This window comes from Thermothelomyces thermophilus, chromosome 2 (genome assembly GCF_000226095.1).
Source record: "Thermothelomyces thermophilus ATCC 42464 chromosome 2, complete sequence".
NCBI classification, from domain to species: Eukaryota; Fungi; Ascomycota; class Sordariomycetes; order Sordariales; family Chaetomiaceae; genus Thermothelomyces; species Thermothelomyces thermophilus.
In genome coordinates, this window is record NC_016473.1 from 1,512,857 (window position 1) to 1,531,807 (window position 18,951).

At 54.8% G+C, this 18,951-nt stretch overlaps 4 protein-coding genes across 4 annotated transcripts; all 4 read left to right on the plus strand.

Moving 5' to 3' along the window:
* The first annotated feature begins 88 nt into the window (after positions 1–88).
* On the plus strand, positions 89–2,609 carry MYCTH_2300715 (uncharacterized protein). The gene is made up of 3 exons (XM_003661341.1): positions 89–1,015; positions 1,091–1,410; positions 1,466–2,609. Exons 1-3 carry the CDS (start codon positions 348–350, stop codon positions 2,497–2,499), a joined length of 2,022 nt encoding a protein of 673 aa, XP_003661389.1. The 5' UTR covers positions 89–347; the 3' UTR covers positions 2,500–2,609.
* A 1,299-nt stretch (positions 2,610–3,908) lies between these two features.
* On the plus strand, positions 3,909–5,738 carry MYCTH_2125110 (uncharacterized protein; the record flags this gene model as incomplete). Its single annotated transcript, XM_003661342.1, has 4 exons — positions 3,909–4,002; positions 4,056–4,122; positions 4,177–4,310; positions 5,572–5,738. The coding sequence occupies 4 exons, from the start codon at positions 3,909–3,911 to the stop codon at positions 5,736–5,738; spliced, it is 462 nt and encodes a 153-aa protein (XP_003661390.1).
* Positions 5,739–11,808: 6,070 nt separating this feature from the next.
* MYCTH_2300719 (uncharacterized protein) lies at positions 11,809–13,814 on the plus strand. Its single transcript, XM_003661343.1, has one exon. The coding sequence runs from the start codon at positions 12,034–12,036 to the stop codon at positions 13,066–13,068; it is 1,035 nt and encodes a 344-aa protein (XP_003661391.1). The 5' UTR covers positions 11,809–12,033; the 3' UTR covers positions 13,069–13,814.
* A 294-nt stretch (positions 13,815–14,108) lies between these two features.
* Positions 14,109–15,620, plus strand: MYCTH_2108695 (uncharacterized protein; the record flags this gene model as incomplete). The annotated part of the gene is made up of 6 exons (XM_003661344.1): positions 14,109–14,139; positions 14,198–14,447; positions 14,498–14,674; positions 15,027–15,069; positions 15,143–15,349; positions 15,441–15,620. 6 exons carry the CDS (start codon positions 14,109–14,111, stop codon positions 15,618–15,620), a joined length of 888 nt encoding a protein of 295 aa, XP_003661392.1.
* Between the last annotated feature and the right edge of the window lie 3,331 nt (positions 15,621–18,951).

Below are 18,951 nucleotides of genomic sequence, written 5' to 3' on the forward strand. Positions count from 1 at the left end.
GGATTGCCCCTTCCTTTTGTATCGCTTGGTCATCTAATCCGATATCGAGGGATAGGTGCCTGCCTTACAACGGCCCCTGACCGACCTTCAACCGCTAGCTGCCACGAAGTGACTTTCTTTCTCCTGCAAGAAATTCCATCGCTCCCTCTGGTGAGTTGGCAAAGCTCATCATCCACCACCTTCGTCCATCCTCTCTCTAACAGCCATACTCTTCAACCCTTCCGCAAGTTCACCTCGTCACCCCACACTCGATCAACAGAAAACTGTGACTCGACTTGTCCTGCTCAATAGGATAAGGGGGCAATTTCGTTCGCTTGCTTACCACTTTTGTTTAACGCAACAGAACCATGGCCGACAATACGAACCCAACCAGCAGCTGGTTCCGCCCTTTCGGCCGCTCCAACACCAGCAACACAAACCAGCAGCAGCAGCAAGAACAGCGACAATCACCGCCACTGCAGACCCGCCAAACCTCCCATCATGTCCTGACACACATCTCTACCTCGACCGAATCTCCCACCAACGAGTCTCCGCCTAGGGGGCATGGTCATCACTCTCACCATCACCAGAACCAGCATCATCAACACCATCACCGGAAGTCCGCCGGCGCTACGCTCCGCACCGTGTCGAGCTTCCTCAATCTTAAGAGCAGCACCAGTAAGAGTGGGGGCGGAACCGGTAAAAGCCATGTCTGGCAACTCTCAAGATCTGGGAACGGAGCAGCAACAGTGGCAACGTTGGAGGACGACCCGAGGATACGCACCCCAGCGTCTCTGTCTATGCTGCCGCTGACTGAGGTTGACTATGGCTCCCCTTCATCTTGCGTGGACGGGTGGTATGGCACGGAGGTTGGAACGAGGAGCAGGAGCGGGAGCGGCAGGAGCGGGGGGAGGGAGAGCCGGGACGCTGAGGGGGGAGGTGAGAGAACATGGCATAACCCGAATGTCATGCAGATGACCGAGATGCTGAGCAGCGTGATGACGAGGATGGCACCCGGGGACAGGCTGGATCCGACGTGAGAATCCTTCTTCCTCCTCCCATTGTCGCGATCCCAGAGAAGGCCGATTTGACCCGCTGACAAGCCAAACAGTTATCACTCGTGCATTTTCTCCCTTATTGAAGGCTTTTATAAGCTTACACGGAGACTGCAAGACGTCGAGGAACAGCTCGCTGAGATAAAAGACTTGCGCGAAAGGGAGCTCGACCAGTTCCGCGGCATGACCGAGGAGTGGATGGAGACTAGCGAGGCCTACAAGGCAGAGGTCAAGCGTCTCGAGCTTGCACTGGCGAAGGAGAGCAAGGACGGCGTGGCCAGCGTTGCCTTGGCCCGCCATGGGAGCCTCGTTGACCGCGTCGGAAGTAAGCGGTTCCACGCTAGGCTAGAGCGGTTGAACGGTTTGCACGATCAAGGTATTTGTCCCGCACAATAGTCCCTGTGAGAGGAAAGTTGACAACAGTCAAACAGACACCACCGGGGAGGAGCATGCACCGCATGCTGGAACACAACCGGTTGGTCTTGCCGAAGAAACAACGAGCTATAGGACCCTGAGTACGTATGAATATGTTCAAACTGTTGTGCTCGAAACTAAGTGGACTCGAGGCTCAATCCCCAGAATCCTCGATTCCCAGAACGATGTTACTCTGAGCCGTATTCTGGAGCAACGCGAGCTCGAAGAGCGAATGGCCCATCAACGACGGGGAGAGGGCAGAGTTAGAGCCGCTCCAGTTCTTATTCACCCGCGAGGTGCTCCCGAACCACGCGATTTTCTCGGAGACACGCTGAGAGCTGGCCGGCAACCTCCCGTGGCCGTCGTAGAACGAGATCCGCTCGCCGCGAAAGCACAGGAGAATCCTACCGCTGACAGTACCGTCAGACCCGGGCCCGAAAGCCATTCGTCCTCGTCAATCGGCAATGAATCGTCGTCCTCGTCGTCATCAACACCGTCGTCGGATTCGCAAACCGATGCACGAGAAGAGTTCGCCCACTCCTCGATCAGTTCTGGTAAATCGAATGATCTACCGAGAAAGCGTAGACAGAAGCAATCGATTTGCTCCGAGTCGAGTTATCAAGCGTATCACGGCAATGGGGAATTTCCGAGGGCGGGAGAGGGAACTGGTGAGTCTTCAGGTCAGCAGGGTCAGCAGGGTCAGCAATCTTTGTTGGGTCCGCCGTTGAGAGAAAAGGGGCGGCGGCGGCGTTACTCGTTCGAGATTGGGGACGATGAGCTCTTATCCATAGCTCCTCGCTCTGGCAGTGAGGTTCGTCACCATCCGCGAGTGCCATCAGCCGGGGAGGAAACTTGCGTTGAGGGAAACCAGTCGCTGGGGATCACTCCAGACTCCGGGGTCGCTCAAGTCAGCGCAGCCAAGCCATCATCGAACTGGAGTTCGGGTTCGATCAGCCATTCCACCTCCGCCGATACCGTTCGATGGGTCGGCGAAGACGGCTCACCTGAGAGCAGCAATACTAGACAAGGGCAGACCAAGGCGAAGCCGTAATCGTCTCGTGTCCGTCCTCGAACATGGTCGACAAAGCTGGACAAGATGCTCGATGGTGGCTTCTAAAGGGCTACACGGGAGGAAGGCTATCGGGCTCTGTGTGTCGGCTCGTTCCAGAGACTGCTCTTCTCCCTAAAGAAATTGCGATAATGGTACGAGGGATACATCCAACAAAGGAGCGAATCCGTGGCCAGCGAATATGTCAGCGAGTATGTCAGCATGTCATCGAGTATGCCACCGTGTATTTGCGGGAGGGCAAGCTGGTGCAATCCAGGGCCGCTCTCCCTTCGGCGTGTTTCTCGGATTACTTTCCCAATAGTCTACATTGAAAACGTCCTCAGTTTGAAAGAGCCTCGTCAGCTGCCCTCGCCTGCGCCGCTCCTCGCGCTGCCAATAAGGCACAGTACATGGAGATCTAAAGAAGCTGACCTTGGGATCAGTCTCCGAACTCGACTACCAGCAAGTCTAGTGGTCGCTGTGCAAGTTGCTCAGGGAAGCGGGCATTGTCCCCTCGGGAAAGCCGGTAGGGTCCAAGGTTGAGGAGGAAAGGAAAGGAAGGGCCTTGTTGATCTGGCTCTCCTCAATAGAAAGTCCTGTCGAGCGTGTTGATGCTTCCATTCTGTTACGCAACTTCATCGCTCGCCGTTACCATCTCGTCGGAGGTACGTTGGAAAGTGCGAATCGGCATCTCTACGCCAAGGATGTCGAGGTCGTCTCTCTGTCCGGTTCAGCTGCGGAGTGGTTGAGACCCAATTTCCCGCCTACCCAACCACAGCCAGCGGCCAGCATGTTCTCGCAACCGGGGAACTGCCATGCGTTGCCCCGTGTGGTATCACCACGGTCAAGAAAAAATGATTGTCGTGGAAGCTTAATACGTTATTTGTCAGCGCCCGGAAGGGTCAGGACACTAACTACGGTCGATAGCAATATCGACCATGGCGGGCCGGAACCGGACACGACGGCAAGAAGCCCATTTCCAATCGCCTATCCAGGGTCCGCGTTCCGTCTACGAACAAGGAAACACCATCGCCGTATTGTGTCGTCATGTAATGTAACGGTACTCTGTGAGTTTACAAGCTCATACCGACCAAGAACCGAGATCCAGACCGCTCTGTGGATAACGTCTTGCATGGAGGGTACACTACACTAGAGGATGAGAATTTTCGGGAGGGCTCTGCACAGAGGAGGGGGATGTGTACTGTACCGTGCATGCGTTTGCTACGAAACGTCAACCCTCCTGGCAGGCCCGCTCAGCCAACCCACGGGTGAACAACATTTGGCCACCAGCCTCGCTCTCGGAGCTCCTGTGTCGCCACCTGGTATGAACAAGTAGATAGTTCGACTCGGGAGAGAAGATGGGTTCGCGGTCACGTACGTACATCCGTACATTAGCGTAGGAACACTCGTTTATGCCGGGGGGGAAAGAGAGGGCGGAGGAGAGGAGGGAGAACAAGCGGCGACCAAAGGAGGTGCAGATGCGTCGTACCAAGGAGGACCCAAGGGGTATGTAGCCACTTAGGGACGGCGTTGGAGGTGTCCCTCTACCTCCCGGTTAGTCGGCATCGGGCGGAAAGAGGTTCCAACGTTTTTCAACAAGGTCACCCTGTCGAGGGAGAGGGAGGGGTGTGTGTGTAAGTGAGACACTTTCAACGTTCATCCCCCGCGCTAATAATTCAGACTGACCGATCCCTACTGGGAGGCCCACCGCTACCGTTGCCGCTGCCGTCGGACTCGAGCAGCGCCTCCGCACCAAGCCAAGTATGCAGAGGCCGTCATGACCAGGGGGCGGATGGGAACTGGGATCGGCGACGGTGCGCTCGGCAGTGTTCCGGGTGACCCCTTTCTTTGTCCAGAGACAATCGGTTTCTGCCCGAGCTAATAAGCTTTCTGCACGAAGCATGTAGGTCTGGAAACCGCGGTAGTTATTACACTTCAACTTTGCGCTATCTTTGAGCCAGCAAAAGAGAGCGGGCAAGTATTGGCGAGGAAGCACGGCCAAGTAGGGTAGCAACGAACGCAGCCCTGTTCTCTCAGCTGCCTCTCAGCCCCCAACTCAGCTCGGTTTTGCAAAGACTTGGTGTTAGGGCCCGAGGCCACGGTGCGTACGTACACCTAGATACATACGAACTAAACTACACACGTCCCTTGAGCTTAGCGTATGGCACAACTCAACCGATATACTATGATATTGCAGTGAAGCTGGACGAGAGCGAGAGCGAGGTAGCCCTCGGATCAAGAGGGCCCGGAAAAGCCGGTCTTTGTCGCCCGCCAGTTCTTCCTTCATTCCCTCCCTCTCGGCCCCCCCCCCCCCCCCCCCTTCTCCCCAAAATCTCTCCACTGGTCTCCTTTTATCTTGCCTTCTGCCGTATGTGCGGATTACATACAAGGGTTCATGTTTAGCCCTTCATTCCCTCCTATTCAGCGGGGGGGACGCCCCCGGAATCAGAACCAGACTCGTCGGTAACCAATCCACGTCTCATGCTTCTCTCACATGCGTGTGCGCATCTGAGACAGAGACCTCGCCGTGTCTCACCCGCTCCCTCTCCCCTCCCCGCCTAACCGTCCAATCCACCCTCCCAACCAAAACCTCACCTAGAGGCCAACGCACGTCTACATGCATCCCCCCGGAGATGTACATACACACATACACGTACCTTCCACACTGCGGAGTGTCGGGTAATCCGGGTTTGGGGAGTATGGCGTGCTCCAAATTGGCACAGCTGTATACGGTAGACACCCATCGGTGTTGGGGGCCCCGGGGGGAGGGGGGGGTAGGGGAGCCACCGTGACGGCTGCGAGCGCGTTTTCTCAAGTAGGGAAAGTGAGGGACGGTGTGAGTGAGACATGCAGGCGGGAGCGAGGGTGTTGAAGAAGACCTTGGGGAAAAAAAGAAAAAGCTCGGGGGGAGAAAAAAAATAAAATAAAACAACTAAAGGAAGACTACACTAGTAGGGTTGGGTACACTACGGGATATTTTGCACTACTACAGTAGTGTGTGCATTCCGTCTACCGCGCTGCGCTAGTCTTGTGTGCATTCTCCTTTGTTTCTGTTCGAGAAGACCGGGGCAAAAGCAAAGTCCAAGGGCGGAGCGGGACAAGGCGAGACGGATAGAGGGTTCAGTGCCTGGTTAACGCAGAAGATGGCGTACTACATCATCATCGTCATCATCGTCATCATCGTCATCATCAATGTTCTTCGCCTCATGCTCACCACTACTTGTCAAACACGCGTCCTCTGAACATAGTCAAGCGAGAGACAAGAGGTAAAAGCAAAGAAGAACAGAACCGTAAGGGATGAGAGGCGGTCGTTCGTGAATGTACACCCTGGCCACTTGCTGGTGCTGTTACTGCTGCTGGGGAACCATGAAGAGCTGAACGAGGCGTCGTGGCATACAGACGTATGTAGTCCGTACACACAACAAGAACAACAACAACAACAATTGCTTCGCAGGGTAGCCAAAGCCGCATGAGCCACGTCACAGCTCATACCTACCCCTGTGCGGATTCGAAGCCCAGCCTAACAGGGCCGGTCCGGAGCCTCCTCGAGGCCAGAGACGCCAGAGGGCGCTCTTACTGCCCTGCTGTCCAGGGGAGAGCTCCCCCGAGTTAGTGCCGTGTCCCGGCGGGCGGGGAGATTCACACATTCTTGGGATTGGAAGAGAGAGGGTCCACATCAACGGGCCGGCAATCTCAGCGGCCGTTCCTCAGCTGCCGTCGGCAAGAGGAGGAGGGACCCTTCCCCCCCCCCCTTTTTTCCCCCTCCCCTAAAGGGGCACAACCGTCACCAAGATCGTACTTGATGAATACACTAGTGTAGTGTAGATGAGAGCAGAAGGCTTGGGTGAGCCCACCAAACGCCCCTCCCAAAAACGATACCTTCCCGGCGGCTCACCAACTGCCTGATAGGCTACTGTACAGTAGAGTTTCAGGGTGCCTGTAAGGGGGGACGGGGGCCCGCGCAGTCTGCGTAGGAGGCCTGCTTGCTGGCCTCTGGTTCTCTTTCGCCATGCCGCTCAGGAGTATCTTTGTTGCTCGCTCATTTGGGGAAGAAACTGGCGAGGACACACAATACCTTTTTCCCTCCCCCCCGGCACCGGGCTTCCCTTCCCTTTTTTTTCACCTCTACGGAGATAGTGTAGAGAGCGAAGAAAAAAGGGGGGGAGGGTAAAAGGGTTGGGGCAGACGGGGTCCTCAGCTGGGCTCCTTTCCCCCTCTGTCCAATGGATCGTCTTTGCCCACAGAGCCAGACGGGGGTTGTGGAGGAGGAGGGAAAAGAGAAGGGAAGGCCCTGTCTCACGCGCACGCTCAACGGTCACGATCTCGGGGAGAATGGGGCCGGGGTGATTTTTCTTTTTCTTTCTTTTTTTTTTTTTTCACGCCCCCCCCAGCAAAGAGATCTGCACGTCCGTTTCTTCCCTGATGACCGATCAGCCTGGATGCCCGGAGTCTGGCCGCCGTACACTAAGTACTATGTAGTGTACATCTACGGAGTAATCCGTACAGTACTTTTACATACATACAAAGTGACTTATCACAAGGGTCGAAGAGAGGGGAGGGAGAGAAGTATTGGGGGGGGAAGGGGAAGCAAACAACGAACGGGGCACTCCCCCCCCCTTCCCCCTTGGAAGATAGCGGGGAACGAAGACTGAAAACACTTTCCTTATCCAGAGGCAGCCTGGAGAGAGCCCGGCCTGGCTGCTCTTTTTCTCACCTATCTCCGCTGCGGTGTGTGTTGTTCTGGTCCCGGCCGTTGTGTGTCCGTTGGGAGAGGAAAAAAAAAAAACGGGTAGTTCCTTTGCCAGTCGGTAACCTGCAGCCCGTGCCCTCGAGGCGGCTCTAGGTTTTTTTTGAGCTGGACAGGGGTCAGTCGTCGGACTGTCGATCCAATGGAATGGCCGGGACAGCAAGAAAGACCGTTGACATGGCGGTATTGGCGCCTGCATTGGCCTAATTGTGGCTTGCCGCGGGTGGAGACCCGGATTAAGGCAGGGCGACCGACTTTACCTTACTGGTAACTTAGTACGTAGGTCCCTAGCCAGACGCTTGTTTCCCCCCGTACACTAACTCCATGACGTTGACGCCGTTGCTTGGCCCGGGTGCAAACACCTCACGAATGCGACGCGCGTGAGCAGCGGCATGACGGTGAGATCATGTAACAGAGAGACTGCGTGTTTTTTTGTATGCACTGCTGTCCAATCCCCGACGGCAGGGTTCAGCTGAGAACACCCTCGCTGAACAATGACCAGGTAATCCGTACTCCGTACTTCGTGCACCGTACTGCGTGGAAGGATTCTACACAAGTAATCCGTACACAGTACACACTGGTGTACGAAGTACGTAGGAGTGTTGAGTGGGACACCCGAAAACAGCCGGACGTCGCATCGCATCTCTCTTCCACTTCTTCAACACCGAGAAGACTTGCAAAAACAGGGGGCATTTCGCTCAAGGCTCAAGGCTTCCTGTAGTGTAGCCTTTCCAGGGGTACAGAGGTACGTACCGCGTATGTATGGAGGTATGTATGTACCATAGTACGTCTGTACAGTACTTCGTACGCTATGGAAAAGACACTGACGGGGCAGCGTTAGGAGTGTAATCCGTAGTGTAGTTACTCCGAAGAAGTCTGTTATTGCGCTGGAGCAGCCAGCGGGGGCGGCCCCATCTTCAGGCAAGGCCAAGAGAGTAAGGAGTTCCCTTTTGGGATGCCGAGGCGCGCAGAAGCCAGCTGAATCGCTCGCTAGATCGCCCCAGGAACGGCTACCGACTCAGGAATTTACTAGTATGCCCCCTACAATCCCGTGAGTAGCCAGTGTGTGTGCCTACATTATCTACACGGGACATGCACAGCTACACTACCTCCCATAACAATGGCCCTGCTGCGCTCTACACCGGGTTTCGCGGCCAAGTCGGGCGGGCAGGAGCGCCATTGAAGATCTTCTCCGCGTGGTTGGATGCCCCCGTGCCGGCGCTGTGTGACGACGGTTATTTGCGTCAACGCTAACAGGGTGGATCCTGTCTCTTCCCGGTCCCAGGTCGCCGATTCGGGCTTTAGCCACATGTGGTGCCCGAGCGGTTGGCACCCCAACTTGCCTTTCCTGGTAACTTAGCTGTTTCACCCAAGCAGCCTCCCTTCCTGACAGGTTGCTCTTGGGGGGAGGGTTTTTTTATTTATTTTTTTTTTTATTTTTTTTGACGCAATCAACGGTTATTAGTCGGAGAAGCGGCATGGAGCGAGCCTAGTGGTCAACGGCTACCCGCAGACATTCGTACGCCTGAACCGTCAATTGTCGCTGCTATTTTGCTGGACTCGAAGCCAGTACGAAGCGAGCAAACCCCCCGTGCCGTCCACGAAAGAGGTCGTCAAAGGGGGAGAAGCAGCCTTGACAGTACGGTTGGCGAATACAATCCCCGAGTAAAACGGGACGATCATGCAGGCCAGCTGCACGGGTCGAATGAGAGTTTTGCAGATATTTTGCGCGGGTCTGCTCGGCTTCGTGTGTACTAGTGTACGTACATACAGTGCAGGACATCTCTCCATCAGGCTCGTTTCAATTCGGAGATGATGTGCTGCTTCCTCCGATCTGGGAAGACCGGGATGTGAGAAAAGTGGCCACAAGTCGACAAGGGCCTGAAGGCGGGGGAATTTGCGAATTGGATTGGCACTGGGGCCCGGATTATTACCCTTTTGTTGCATCGAGAGCTCAGCTGACCGGATCGTAGATTTAGTTGGGGTTCGCGGACAAAACCTGAAACCGGGGAAGAGATAGTTATTCTCGGCGGACGCAGAATGAGACCGATGCATGGTCCCTGGCTCCTTCCTATCCGTGAAGCAGTCCCTCCTCGAGAAGGCAGGACCTTCGTGTTTGTGTGGTTCTAATGAGAAACTAGCAATGACTGTTCCTCCCTTACTTGGAAAGTGCCTTAGGTTGATTGCATGTATGCACCAGTTAATTGGGCATGAGACATGCATTTCTGTGCAGTACAACCTATAGATCGAAAAAAAAACCCTACAAACATCCGCATCCGCATGTTCACAAATTCGCGAAAACTTGCCCGTTTTCCACCTCGGGCGGCGTTCAATGACCGAGAGCGATCGCCCGCCCGTTTCGGAGAATGAAGAAACTCGCCATGACCACTTCTCCCGGCCCGCTCACGAAGCGCAAGAGTTGCAACGTTTTCTGCAGACGTTGACTGTGTGTCTGCTTTGATCTGGAATAGCGCAACGCAATTCTGACTAGAACATTTAGTGGGCGTTTTGCCTCAGCTCGCGGTAGCGCAGTGTAGGTCCGCCTAGTCCATGTATCCGTACAGTACACTACATGTAAGTCCCTTGCCCTACGGTACCTATATCTTGTGTATGTATTGCACGGTATGTTCATCAAACATCTGCTTGTTCAACGCTGACAAGAATCGTCGTGCCTTATCCAAACAGAACTTCCTGTATGATGGACCCACGAGTAGGAGCTCAATGCCGCAGCTGCTGCTCGCCCGCTTTACTTGATCTCTAGGTGCCGCGGATATTATCAACTAACCGCATACGACATACCCGCGCATAGGTTCTCTGTCGTTTTACAAAGTATGTACGTACACCAGTTTCGCAGTACACAGGCAGCGTACTGTATGTATGTACGTACGTCCGTACAGTGTACGAAAGGAAGCCAAGCGCCGTTGGGAGTCGACAGACCCCGGAACGTGCATTCAGCGGCCGCGAACCCAAGTGGATGGGTCATTGAAGCCACCCGCAAGGATCAGCACGGTCCGGCTCGCTGGGTCCCTCTTTTAAGATCTGGCACGCAGAAAGGAAGCCTTGGACGGGAAACCCGCTCCTAGCAGCTCTGCTGACACGTAGTTGACCTGGGACGACTTTTTTGCGCTAAAGCCGTCGCAGGAGGACAGACACCCCAGAGCACGTTACTTTTTCGTCTTCTGACGGTAATCAAGCAGGGTGTCTGTCCAAGTTCGCCTCTCACCGGCACCTCGGCTGGCCCGTTTTGCAAGATGAGGACTCCGCTGCAGACGAAAAAGCCTGAGAGCTGAACACTGTCACCGACACCGCAAGTCAATGCGAGAACGATAAAAAAAGCAAGCCGGGTGGACCAATTGACCGGATGGACACAGAGACAACTCGACCCGACAGCGTGTTTCGCTTGTCGTTGCCGTCTTGGTGCCCCTGCTTGGGGGTTGTCAGCCAGCAGCCCTGGCTATAACACTTCACATATAGCTGCTAAGACATGGGTTAGGAGATCAGCTCGTGGCTAGCACGAGACAGTCGAGATCGTTCTGAAAGTGCCATACAGAAGCGAGGGCGCTCTGCGTGTCATCGTCAGGGTGGTTTTGGTTGCTGCAATTGCCGGCGCTAGGTGTACACTGCGAACCATTCCCGCCATGCCCGTGGCTCAAGTATGTAAAGTATGATCCATCTTCGGGCATACGTACACCACTGCTTGGCACACTCGCACCATGGTGTTTGAGGTCCATATTGTCGACAGCATAGCCAGGTCGCGGCCCCCATCAACCCATGCAACAAAATGGAAAGTTTGGATTCGATGAGCGAAGCGGTGATACGCACTTCTCCCCAACAGGAACCGCGCAAAATTTACGGATCGGCAAGGCCGCCTTTTTCCGGGAGGGTTCGACAGTCATTTACTCATTGTCGACGACGAAAGCACGAAAATACAATACTCGCAAACAAACGGAGACAGCTTACCAGAGGGAACTCTGCAAAGCCCTGGAAAGAATCTTTTGCGTCGTTGTGCCATTGTCGCTGTCCTTCCGCCCTCGGCCGGGGAGTCCTTTGCGTTTGGACTGCTGATCCGACGGACAGATGTTCAGGTATGTACATATGTACACAGTACTGTACAGTCCATGTTTGGGAGGGAGGCCTGGGTTTGGGGCGGCATCCGTGGGATGTTCGGAATAGACTCCGTACATGGCGTGGGTGCAAAAGTACATTTGTTACAGATCGTTACCGTTCGTTACAGGTATTCGACCGGTCATTCACAAGGGGGGGGGGGGAAGGGGGGAGGGTAGCAACATGCTGTCACAGCCCAGAGGTGCTTGGTCTGGGACTCCCCTGATTGCTGCGGATAGGTCCACAGGTTGAATTCCGCGTTAGCCCAACGCCCTGGGCAGTTGCTAGGTGGTCACCACCCTGGAGCGTCGACCCCGGTAGCCGATCGCCTGGGCACGAAGCGCCTTGCACTGACGGATCACACTGGTCTGCAATTGTCCTCTCCACGCCATGCGGTTTGCTTAGTGTATATGACCCCCAGCCCCCCCGCCACCACCACACCCCACCCCCCCTTCCAACTCCTCGACTCTGTCCAGCCTACCGGTTACGTCTGAAGTCTTCATCAATCACCCCGTGCTATATTGGAGCTTCCAACATCACCAACCCTTTCATCCCCGTAACCTTCTCTTTACCAACATCATCTCTTCCGTGTGTCGAGCCTCGCAGACACATCCTCAACCCCGGCTCTCCACTTCACTTCCTAAACGGACAAGAGGTTCTCCTCCAACGAGCGTGCAGCAGCATCCATGTTATCGGAACAGTCTCTCAACAAGCGGAACTGGGAGGGGAAGGAGGATCTCCTCCTTCTGGAACTACACGCCGCATATGGGCCGAACTGGACTCGCATCGCAGGGGGGATGGGCATCCGGTCGGCGAAACAGTGCCGGGAGCGGTACACACAACACCTCAAGCCTGGTCTTAACCGTACGCCCATCTCGGACGAAGAGGGTCGGCAGATCATGAAGATGGTCAGCGAGTGCGGGCAAAGGTGGGCACAGATCGCCAGGAACCTGGGCACCAACCGCAGCGACAACCAGATCAAGAACTGGTGGAACGGGGCCAAGCGCAAGGAGACGTCCAAGAGACAGGAGGCGAGCCAAGAACAGCAACACGCCCACCAGCAGCAGCACCACCACCATCAGCAGCCGCAGCCGCAGCCGCAGCCGCAGCATCAACAGCATCAACAACAGCAGCAGTTTCATCAGCAGCAACAATATCAGTATCCTCAGGACCTCTCGCCGTCGACGGGGGTTGCCGCGCTTTCCGAGCGACGGGGGATCTTGCCTCCGGTGCCGCTCGAGCTCCCTTTGGACGCTGCCCGCGCTCGCTCCTCCCCGGCTCGCTCCTACGACTCCGAGAGGCCGCCGTCCCTCGTATCAGACAGCGGCTCGTCCTGGAGCATCTCGCAGCCGGCGTCCGCCTCGTGCTCGCCCACAAGCTTGTCGCTCCCCCCTCTGCAATATGCGCCGCCCACCCCGCCGACAGCAAACAACTGCCTCCCGCCCCCTTCCGCCCTCGGCCACGGCTTCGGGCCCGGCCCGGTCCGCCGCTCATCCGACGCCATGCAGCCGGCCGCCAGCAGCTACTCGCCCCGGAGCCGCTACGCCACCACGGCGCCGACCACGCCCGTCGGCCGGGCCCCGAGTTTCTCTTCCCGCTGGGAACCGTATCCGACCAAGGGGCGGAGGCCAAGCACCGGCTACTCCTCTCAGGGGCACCACGGGTATGAGAGCGAGAGCGGGAAGGCGGACAAAGGATCCCTCTCGTTTCTCCTCAACTGAAGTGGCTGCTGTCTCGATCGTCCTTCCCTTTTCACCCTCCCTCTCTCTCCCGGAACCCCGAGACAGTGTACACGGTTTCACGCAATTTGGCGTTTTTTTTTTTTTTTTTTGGCGGACTCAAAACGAATACCTCGCTACGGCGGGCACAACACAAAGGCATTTTATCGGGTCGGTTTACTGCTCAGTTTCAAGATACCCAGTTTCTGCTTTTCTTTGCTTTTCTCGCTTTTCTCTCTCTTTTCGGGTACCTCCCCTGATGGAGCCTCCCACCCTTTCCCTGCTGTGCTCATCACACAAGCCCTCGACAGTCTCTACAGTAATGCTTCCCTTCGTTGTATATATATATATGTATAATATTACCTTGTTGGGAGGGGGGTTGTGGATGGCTGGCCGACCAATGAATGTTCGAGTCGGGAGTGTTACGGCAAAGAGGATTGATTACGATTTGGTATGGCTCTGTAATTACTATATACTAAGTAATAACCGGGGACCTAGCACCTGCCCAGTACTAGTAGGAATAATAGTGTAGCGAGCTGTTGCCGCGCATCGTCAGGCTCCGAGGAGAAAATGGTGTTCCCCATGCGTGGAAGTGACTTTGTGGGATGTGCCTGCCCATCTTGGGTTGAGTAAATTCTTCCGTTCTGCCCTTGTAAAAGGGGTCGGCCAAAAAGCCAGCGATCAAAGTTTTATTACGGCGTGACGTGCTTGGAAGAAGTGTTTGAAAGCATGAATCAAACTCACGTCAAAAAAAAAAAAAAAAAAAAAAAAGGAAAAGTTCTACCCAGTTCCTACATACAAAAGCAGGACACGGCACCCCGAATCGACACGATCAGAGTCCTGGAGAGGAGGATCGCTATTACCTGCAAAGCGTTGAAGTGCTCCTGTCGTCCTTCCCGCCACATATAGTAGGCACGACCATGCCCCGTAACACCGCGTCGGAGCCGAATTGGCGGATCGGGTAACGCCTGCGTTCGGGTTCAGCGAGCGCTCAAAACTGAGATGCAATCAAGCCTGCTGCGGAGTGGACAAATCAAACAAGAATGGCCGACACTGTACATACTTCAGATGCAAGTTTTACGTCGTTGATTCCTCCGCTTTCGTCAGAAATTCCCTTCTTCCCTCTCTGCAGGCGGCAAGACGGCAAAATCCCGTCCCACGCTCCCGGGCGTGCCGGCCAGCTGGGGCGAGCTGAATAACGGTCACGATGAACAAGACCGCCCACAGTCCGCAGCGCCGATGCAGCGGTGTTCCCGGCAGAAACCCAGCGGGCACAGGCCCACCAGTCATGCCCACCATGCCGTCATCGCCCCCTGCCTCCAGTATCCCGGAACAGCAGCGATCCGTCCCAAGACACGCCGCACTATCCGCGTTACACTAGTGTACGAGTACAGAGCTCCCAAGGCGGGCGCGGTAATTTACACCAGCGCAGGGTCGAAACCGTTCCAGGCATCCCCGCGGAAGCAACGCGGGGTGGCAACGACTTTACCAATGCAACCTCGGGAACTACCAGGTCGGCGACCTCGCAAACACACGGCATCCTACATTTTATTATACCGTCTGTGCGGCCCAAGCTCGACGTCGATCCCACGATTGCGACAGAAGACAGGTTTGTTGGTTTTTTGTTAACCCGGCAGAGCAAAAGTTGCGAGACGGTCTGTGGGGTCGCATCATTTACGCTTCTACTCCGTAGTTAACCAGATGAGTTTTTCAGGGCAAGGGAATTGAATACGGAATTAGTGTACGGAAGTAACCTAAACAAATCGCACCGAGAACTCCACACAACAACGCCCTTGGCTAGGAGGACTGAAACATTTGCTCTTAATTTCCCCGAGCGTTTGGCACCTGAGAAGAGGAAGCCACCTTTGCGCCTCGGAGCCCGTTCCCATGCCTCTCACTCTACAGGCCCCGCACCGTTGCGTTGGGGAATAATCGAGGCAAATGGTTATTCGGGTCTCCAGGATGACGACGGAGACCGTTTCCCGCGGTGAGGCAAAACCCAGAGTACCCACGGAGCGGAGGATTGCACCATGACGAAATAGGAGCGCCGTTACTCCGTAGAGAACTACTGTAAAAGGGCTGGCGCCAATCTGCGGTCAATGAAGAGGGATCTGCACGAGGTCTGCACGAGGATTCCACACTCGTGGACCCAGTTGACAGAGATCCGATCCGGATAACGTACACTACATACATCGAGGGTACCCAGGAGATTTCTACAGTATTTAGCCGGATTGAGGAGCCAACCACACAGCTGGATGCCCTGCTACATCAGTCTCCGTATGCAGTAAGTAGTTAGTGTAGGTACGGAGTACTAATATGTAGTGTAGGGTCCTGTTTTTTCAGGGCGAAAATGAGACTCCTGCTTGCTTACCCAGAGTTGTCCCGACCCCGGCGAGTTTTACATTACACTAAGCGGGAACATCGGGTTCAGCAGCGCCTCTCACGGTCGACCACAATCTCGTTCACTCCACGGTGCTGTGGATCCCGCCGATCAGCCCTGCGACGTCACGAGAAAGGTCCGAGCTACCAGGCTGTTTTCGTCGCGCGCCTTTTGAGACAAGAACATACTAGTAGGAGCTGTAAGATGGCTGGTAGTAGGCCATGTTCTGCCCTGCCCTAGACAGCAGCAGCCGGAAGCATTTTCCTCTGCGCGACCTGTTGTTGGTCGGATTACGATAAGGGGGAGTGCTGAATGTTGAGCTGCGCCGGACAAGGGGGCCCGTCTCCACCCTACCAATGTGTAGTGTACATAGTGTAGTACGGAGTATGTATGTATGGATGTATGTATGGAGTTACTGTACACAGTAAGTAGACTAGTGTACGTTCTTTCAGCAGGGACATCCCCGTCGCCATGTGCCGCGGGCGCCAACGGTGCCCCCGTCTCTCCACCTTACTGATGCCGTTTTCATCGATAGCGCGCCGATAGCGCCCCGGCCCGGAGCCAGGACAGCAACGCGCGCGGATGACCGTTGGGCCGATTGACCCCTGCCCGCTCCCATACCGACCCACCACACCCATCCCCATCATCCCCATTTCTTCTTGCCCGATTCTGTTCTCTCAGCGAGGCCAACAAATTTCGGCCCCTCGATTTCAGCATCCATTTACGTATAACTAGCAGAGTGAGCCGCCCGCATAAAGCACTCGGAAGCGGTACATAGCAGGTTTGCATGGTCTCGGAAGGTCGCATTGGGGCATTTTGTGCTGTGCTGTGCTGTGCTGTGATGATGCCTTGAGAATAAAAATGCCCCAACATCGCCGCATCACAGCTGATTGGAAACTCGGGATTGTCCAGCATTCATCTTCTTCGGGGGGGTTCGGCAGCTGACAGAACAGGAAAAGCTCGCCAGCGGATGAAGAAAACAAAAGTTTGGTTCGCTGCGACCCACCAATCAGAGCATGCAGCCATTGCACATACGTAGGGGGCGCTAGCGTACGAGGGAACGGGGCGCTGAAAACCAAACCCTGACCCGGCGATCTGGGCCACAAAACGGCTTTCTTCGCGTATCGGGCCTACCAGCGAACGTGCAGGGTCACCCAGAGGCATATCACCCATCCCCACCTGAAACGGGCGGACGATTGGGGTGGGCGGGTTCGTCATATGTTTGCTCTTTGGGCGATCGGCAAGTAGTTTGGTTAACTCGATTACAAAACAACGCAATATACTCCGTAGTTCATGTAGTGCGTATGTAAAGTACAACACACGCACGCAGCATACTACCACCATCTCCTTTATAAAGTCAACCAACCGTCAAGTGTGCGCGGATATTAGTTATCGGGCGTGTTTGGAGTGATGCTTGATCCGCTCGGATCTGACAATCCTCATTTAGCCAACTATCTAATGCTCAGTGACTCGCTCGTTAAAAAAAAAGAAAAAAGAAAAAAAAATACCATAAACTTAGTAAAGAGAGGCAAGATACTGCATGCAACTACGGTACATACCTCCATACCTCTTTGCTGAGATATATATACCTACCTGCCTATTCTGGCGCTACGTCGAACTCGCTCTCTGTGGCTTTCCGCTTCAAAACTGCTAGTTTTGGTCGATAGCAACAGGGAAAGCACGACTCCGCACCACCGCCGTAAGTTCAATTTGGTCACATGCCGCACGGATAGGTACTAGGTAGTAGTGTAGGTATATATTGTATGTACATACATGTAGTGGAGTGGTATCGCACTTTCTAATGTAATGCAAACCAAGGCATGCCGTGTTATTTTTTGGCTTGAACCTTTGCCCCCTTCCCCCGCCCTCTCCCCCGGTGACTGTGACCATTTCATCTACATACAACACTACTCCGCAAGCGTGATAATGGTACCTAGTGTAAGCAGCGCTGTCCCCCGCCCTCCTCGCCATGTTCCGACTCGCGACGGCGCGTACTGTGCGGTGTGTGTGCTGAACCCTTGAAGGGTACGGACTAGTCCGTTCGGAGTAATCCAATTGACCTAACTGCACAAAACGCCAAGGCAGACAGGTACTGTATGTACGGACGTACAGTACAAACATAGACAATCGTGATGGGAGACGCCATGACAGAAGAGATGCATGATGCATGTCTCAGGTCGGTTAGAGGTCGCGAGGGTCTTAAGGGCAGGGTCTCGCTACACTATGCCGTCGTTCATCGGTTTCCCTTGCCAGTGCGAAGTAGTACACTATGTATATATACTGTGCTACGGAGTATGTAATATATGTACTATGTACATAGAAAGTCGACAGAAGATGCCTGCCAAGTTGCCCTACTTGGCGCGCGGTCTGCGGGATGCGATCAGCGCGCCGATGGCCTGTTTTTGGGAATCCTAATCCCCGAACTAACTAACCCTTACGCAGTCACTAGTAGTTGTGAGCAGTGTAACGTTATATACTCTGATGCGCGCGAGAGAGAGAGAGACTGGCAGATAGACCTTTCGGACTGGGAGGAGGCGCATTGCTTACACCGTATTCTGTGTCCTTGACCAACTAGCGGCGGAGCAAGTAAAAACTTAAATAAACTGTTCGGCAGTCCAACTCACCGAGCGTCGGTTGTTTTTTTGTCGTAGGTATGTACATACATACCTACGATGACGCTTGTCCAAGCGCGCGGGCGCCGCTGGTCCTTGCCTTCGCCTTGTCTCTGCCCGTCTTTACTCGACAAGCAGGTTGCCCGTCACTCTTGACGTCAGCCCGGGTACTGTCATGCACCTCCTCCGTGGTCCCGTCACAAAACAGAACACCAGCTCTGTAACCTCCTCTCGTCCTCACACAGATGTTTCGGGTTCGCCATGTCTGATGTATATGTCCCGGAGCGTATGTACTGTACATTACCTTGTGTATATGGATTCACAGACAGCACGTGGTAAATCATACGATATACGCAGTATAGACAGGTGACCGGGCTGTCAAAACACTGCACCCTCTCGTCTCGACCGGATAGTCCTCTTGGTTTGGGAAGGGCAAGGGGAGGGAGCGGGGTTAGATGGGATAAGGGAGGGGGTAAGGGAATCAGTTACCCTCGATGGTGCGACGTGGAGGCAGGAATGCTACCGTCCAGCTGTGCTTGATCGGTGGTGCTTGAATTCGTGTCTCGAGTCCTGCCTTCGATAATGCCCCTCTTCAATACGTGATCCAAGGCGGAGATGGAGAGAGGGGGCTCGCTAGGCATTATCGCCAGTTGCTCTTGAGCGGCGTTTGGAGTAAGCACCAGCATCTATGATCCATGAGTGAGCAGCGTAGTCTTTAGCAAACACCATCCCGGCTTCGGGTAACACACCGTATTAATGTCGAGACGAACCCTCTTTGTGGCCAAAAGGCCAAGTGGTGTCTCGAACTGCTTGTATGCGGTTAGGCTTTTTTTGAGTCTCTCTTCCCCCTCCACGGTTCAACGCCAACTCCCATCTTCCCTCTTCTTGAGGAGG

Bases quoted from the DNA above. Each gene is read 5' to 3' on its own strand.
- MYCTH_2300715 (XM_003661341.1), top strand. From the start codon at position 348: ATGGCCGACAATACGAACCCAACCAGCAGCTGGTTCCGCCCTTTCGGC. The intron at 1,016-1,090 runs GTGAGAATCCTT...CAAGCCAAACAG, and splicing joins GGGGACAGGCTGGATCCGAC to TTATCACTCGTGCATTTTCT. The intron at 1,411-1,465 runs GTATTTGTCCCG...ACAGTCAAACAG, and splicing joins GAACGGTTTGCACGATCAAG to ACACCACCGGGGAGGAGCAT.
- MYCTH_2300719 (XM_003661343.1), top strand. From the start codon at position 12,034: ATGTTATCGGAACAGTCTCTCAACAAGCGGAACTGGGAGGGGAAGGAG.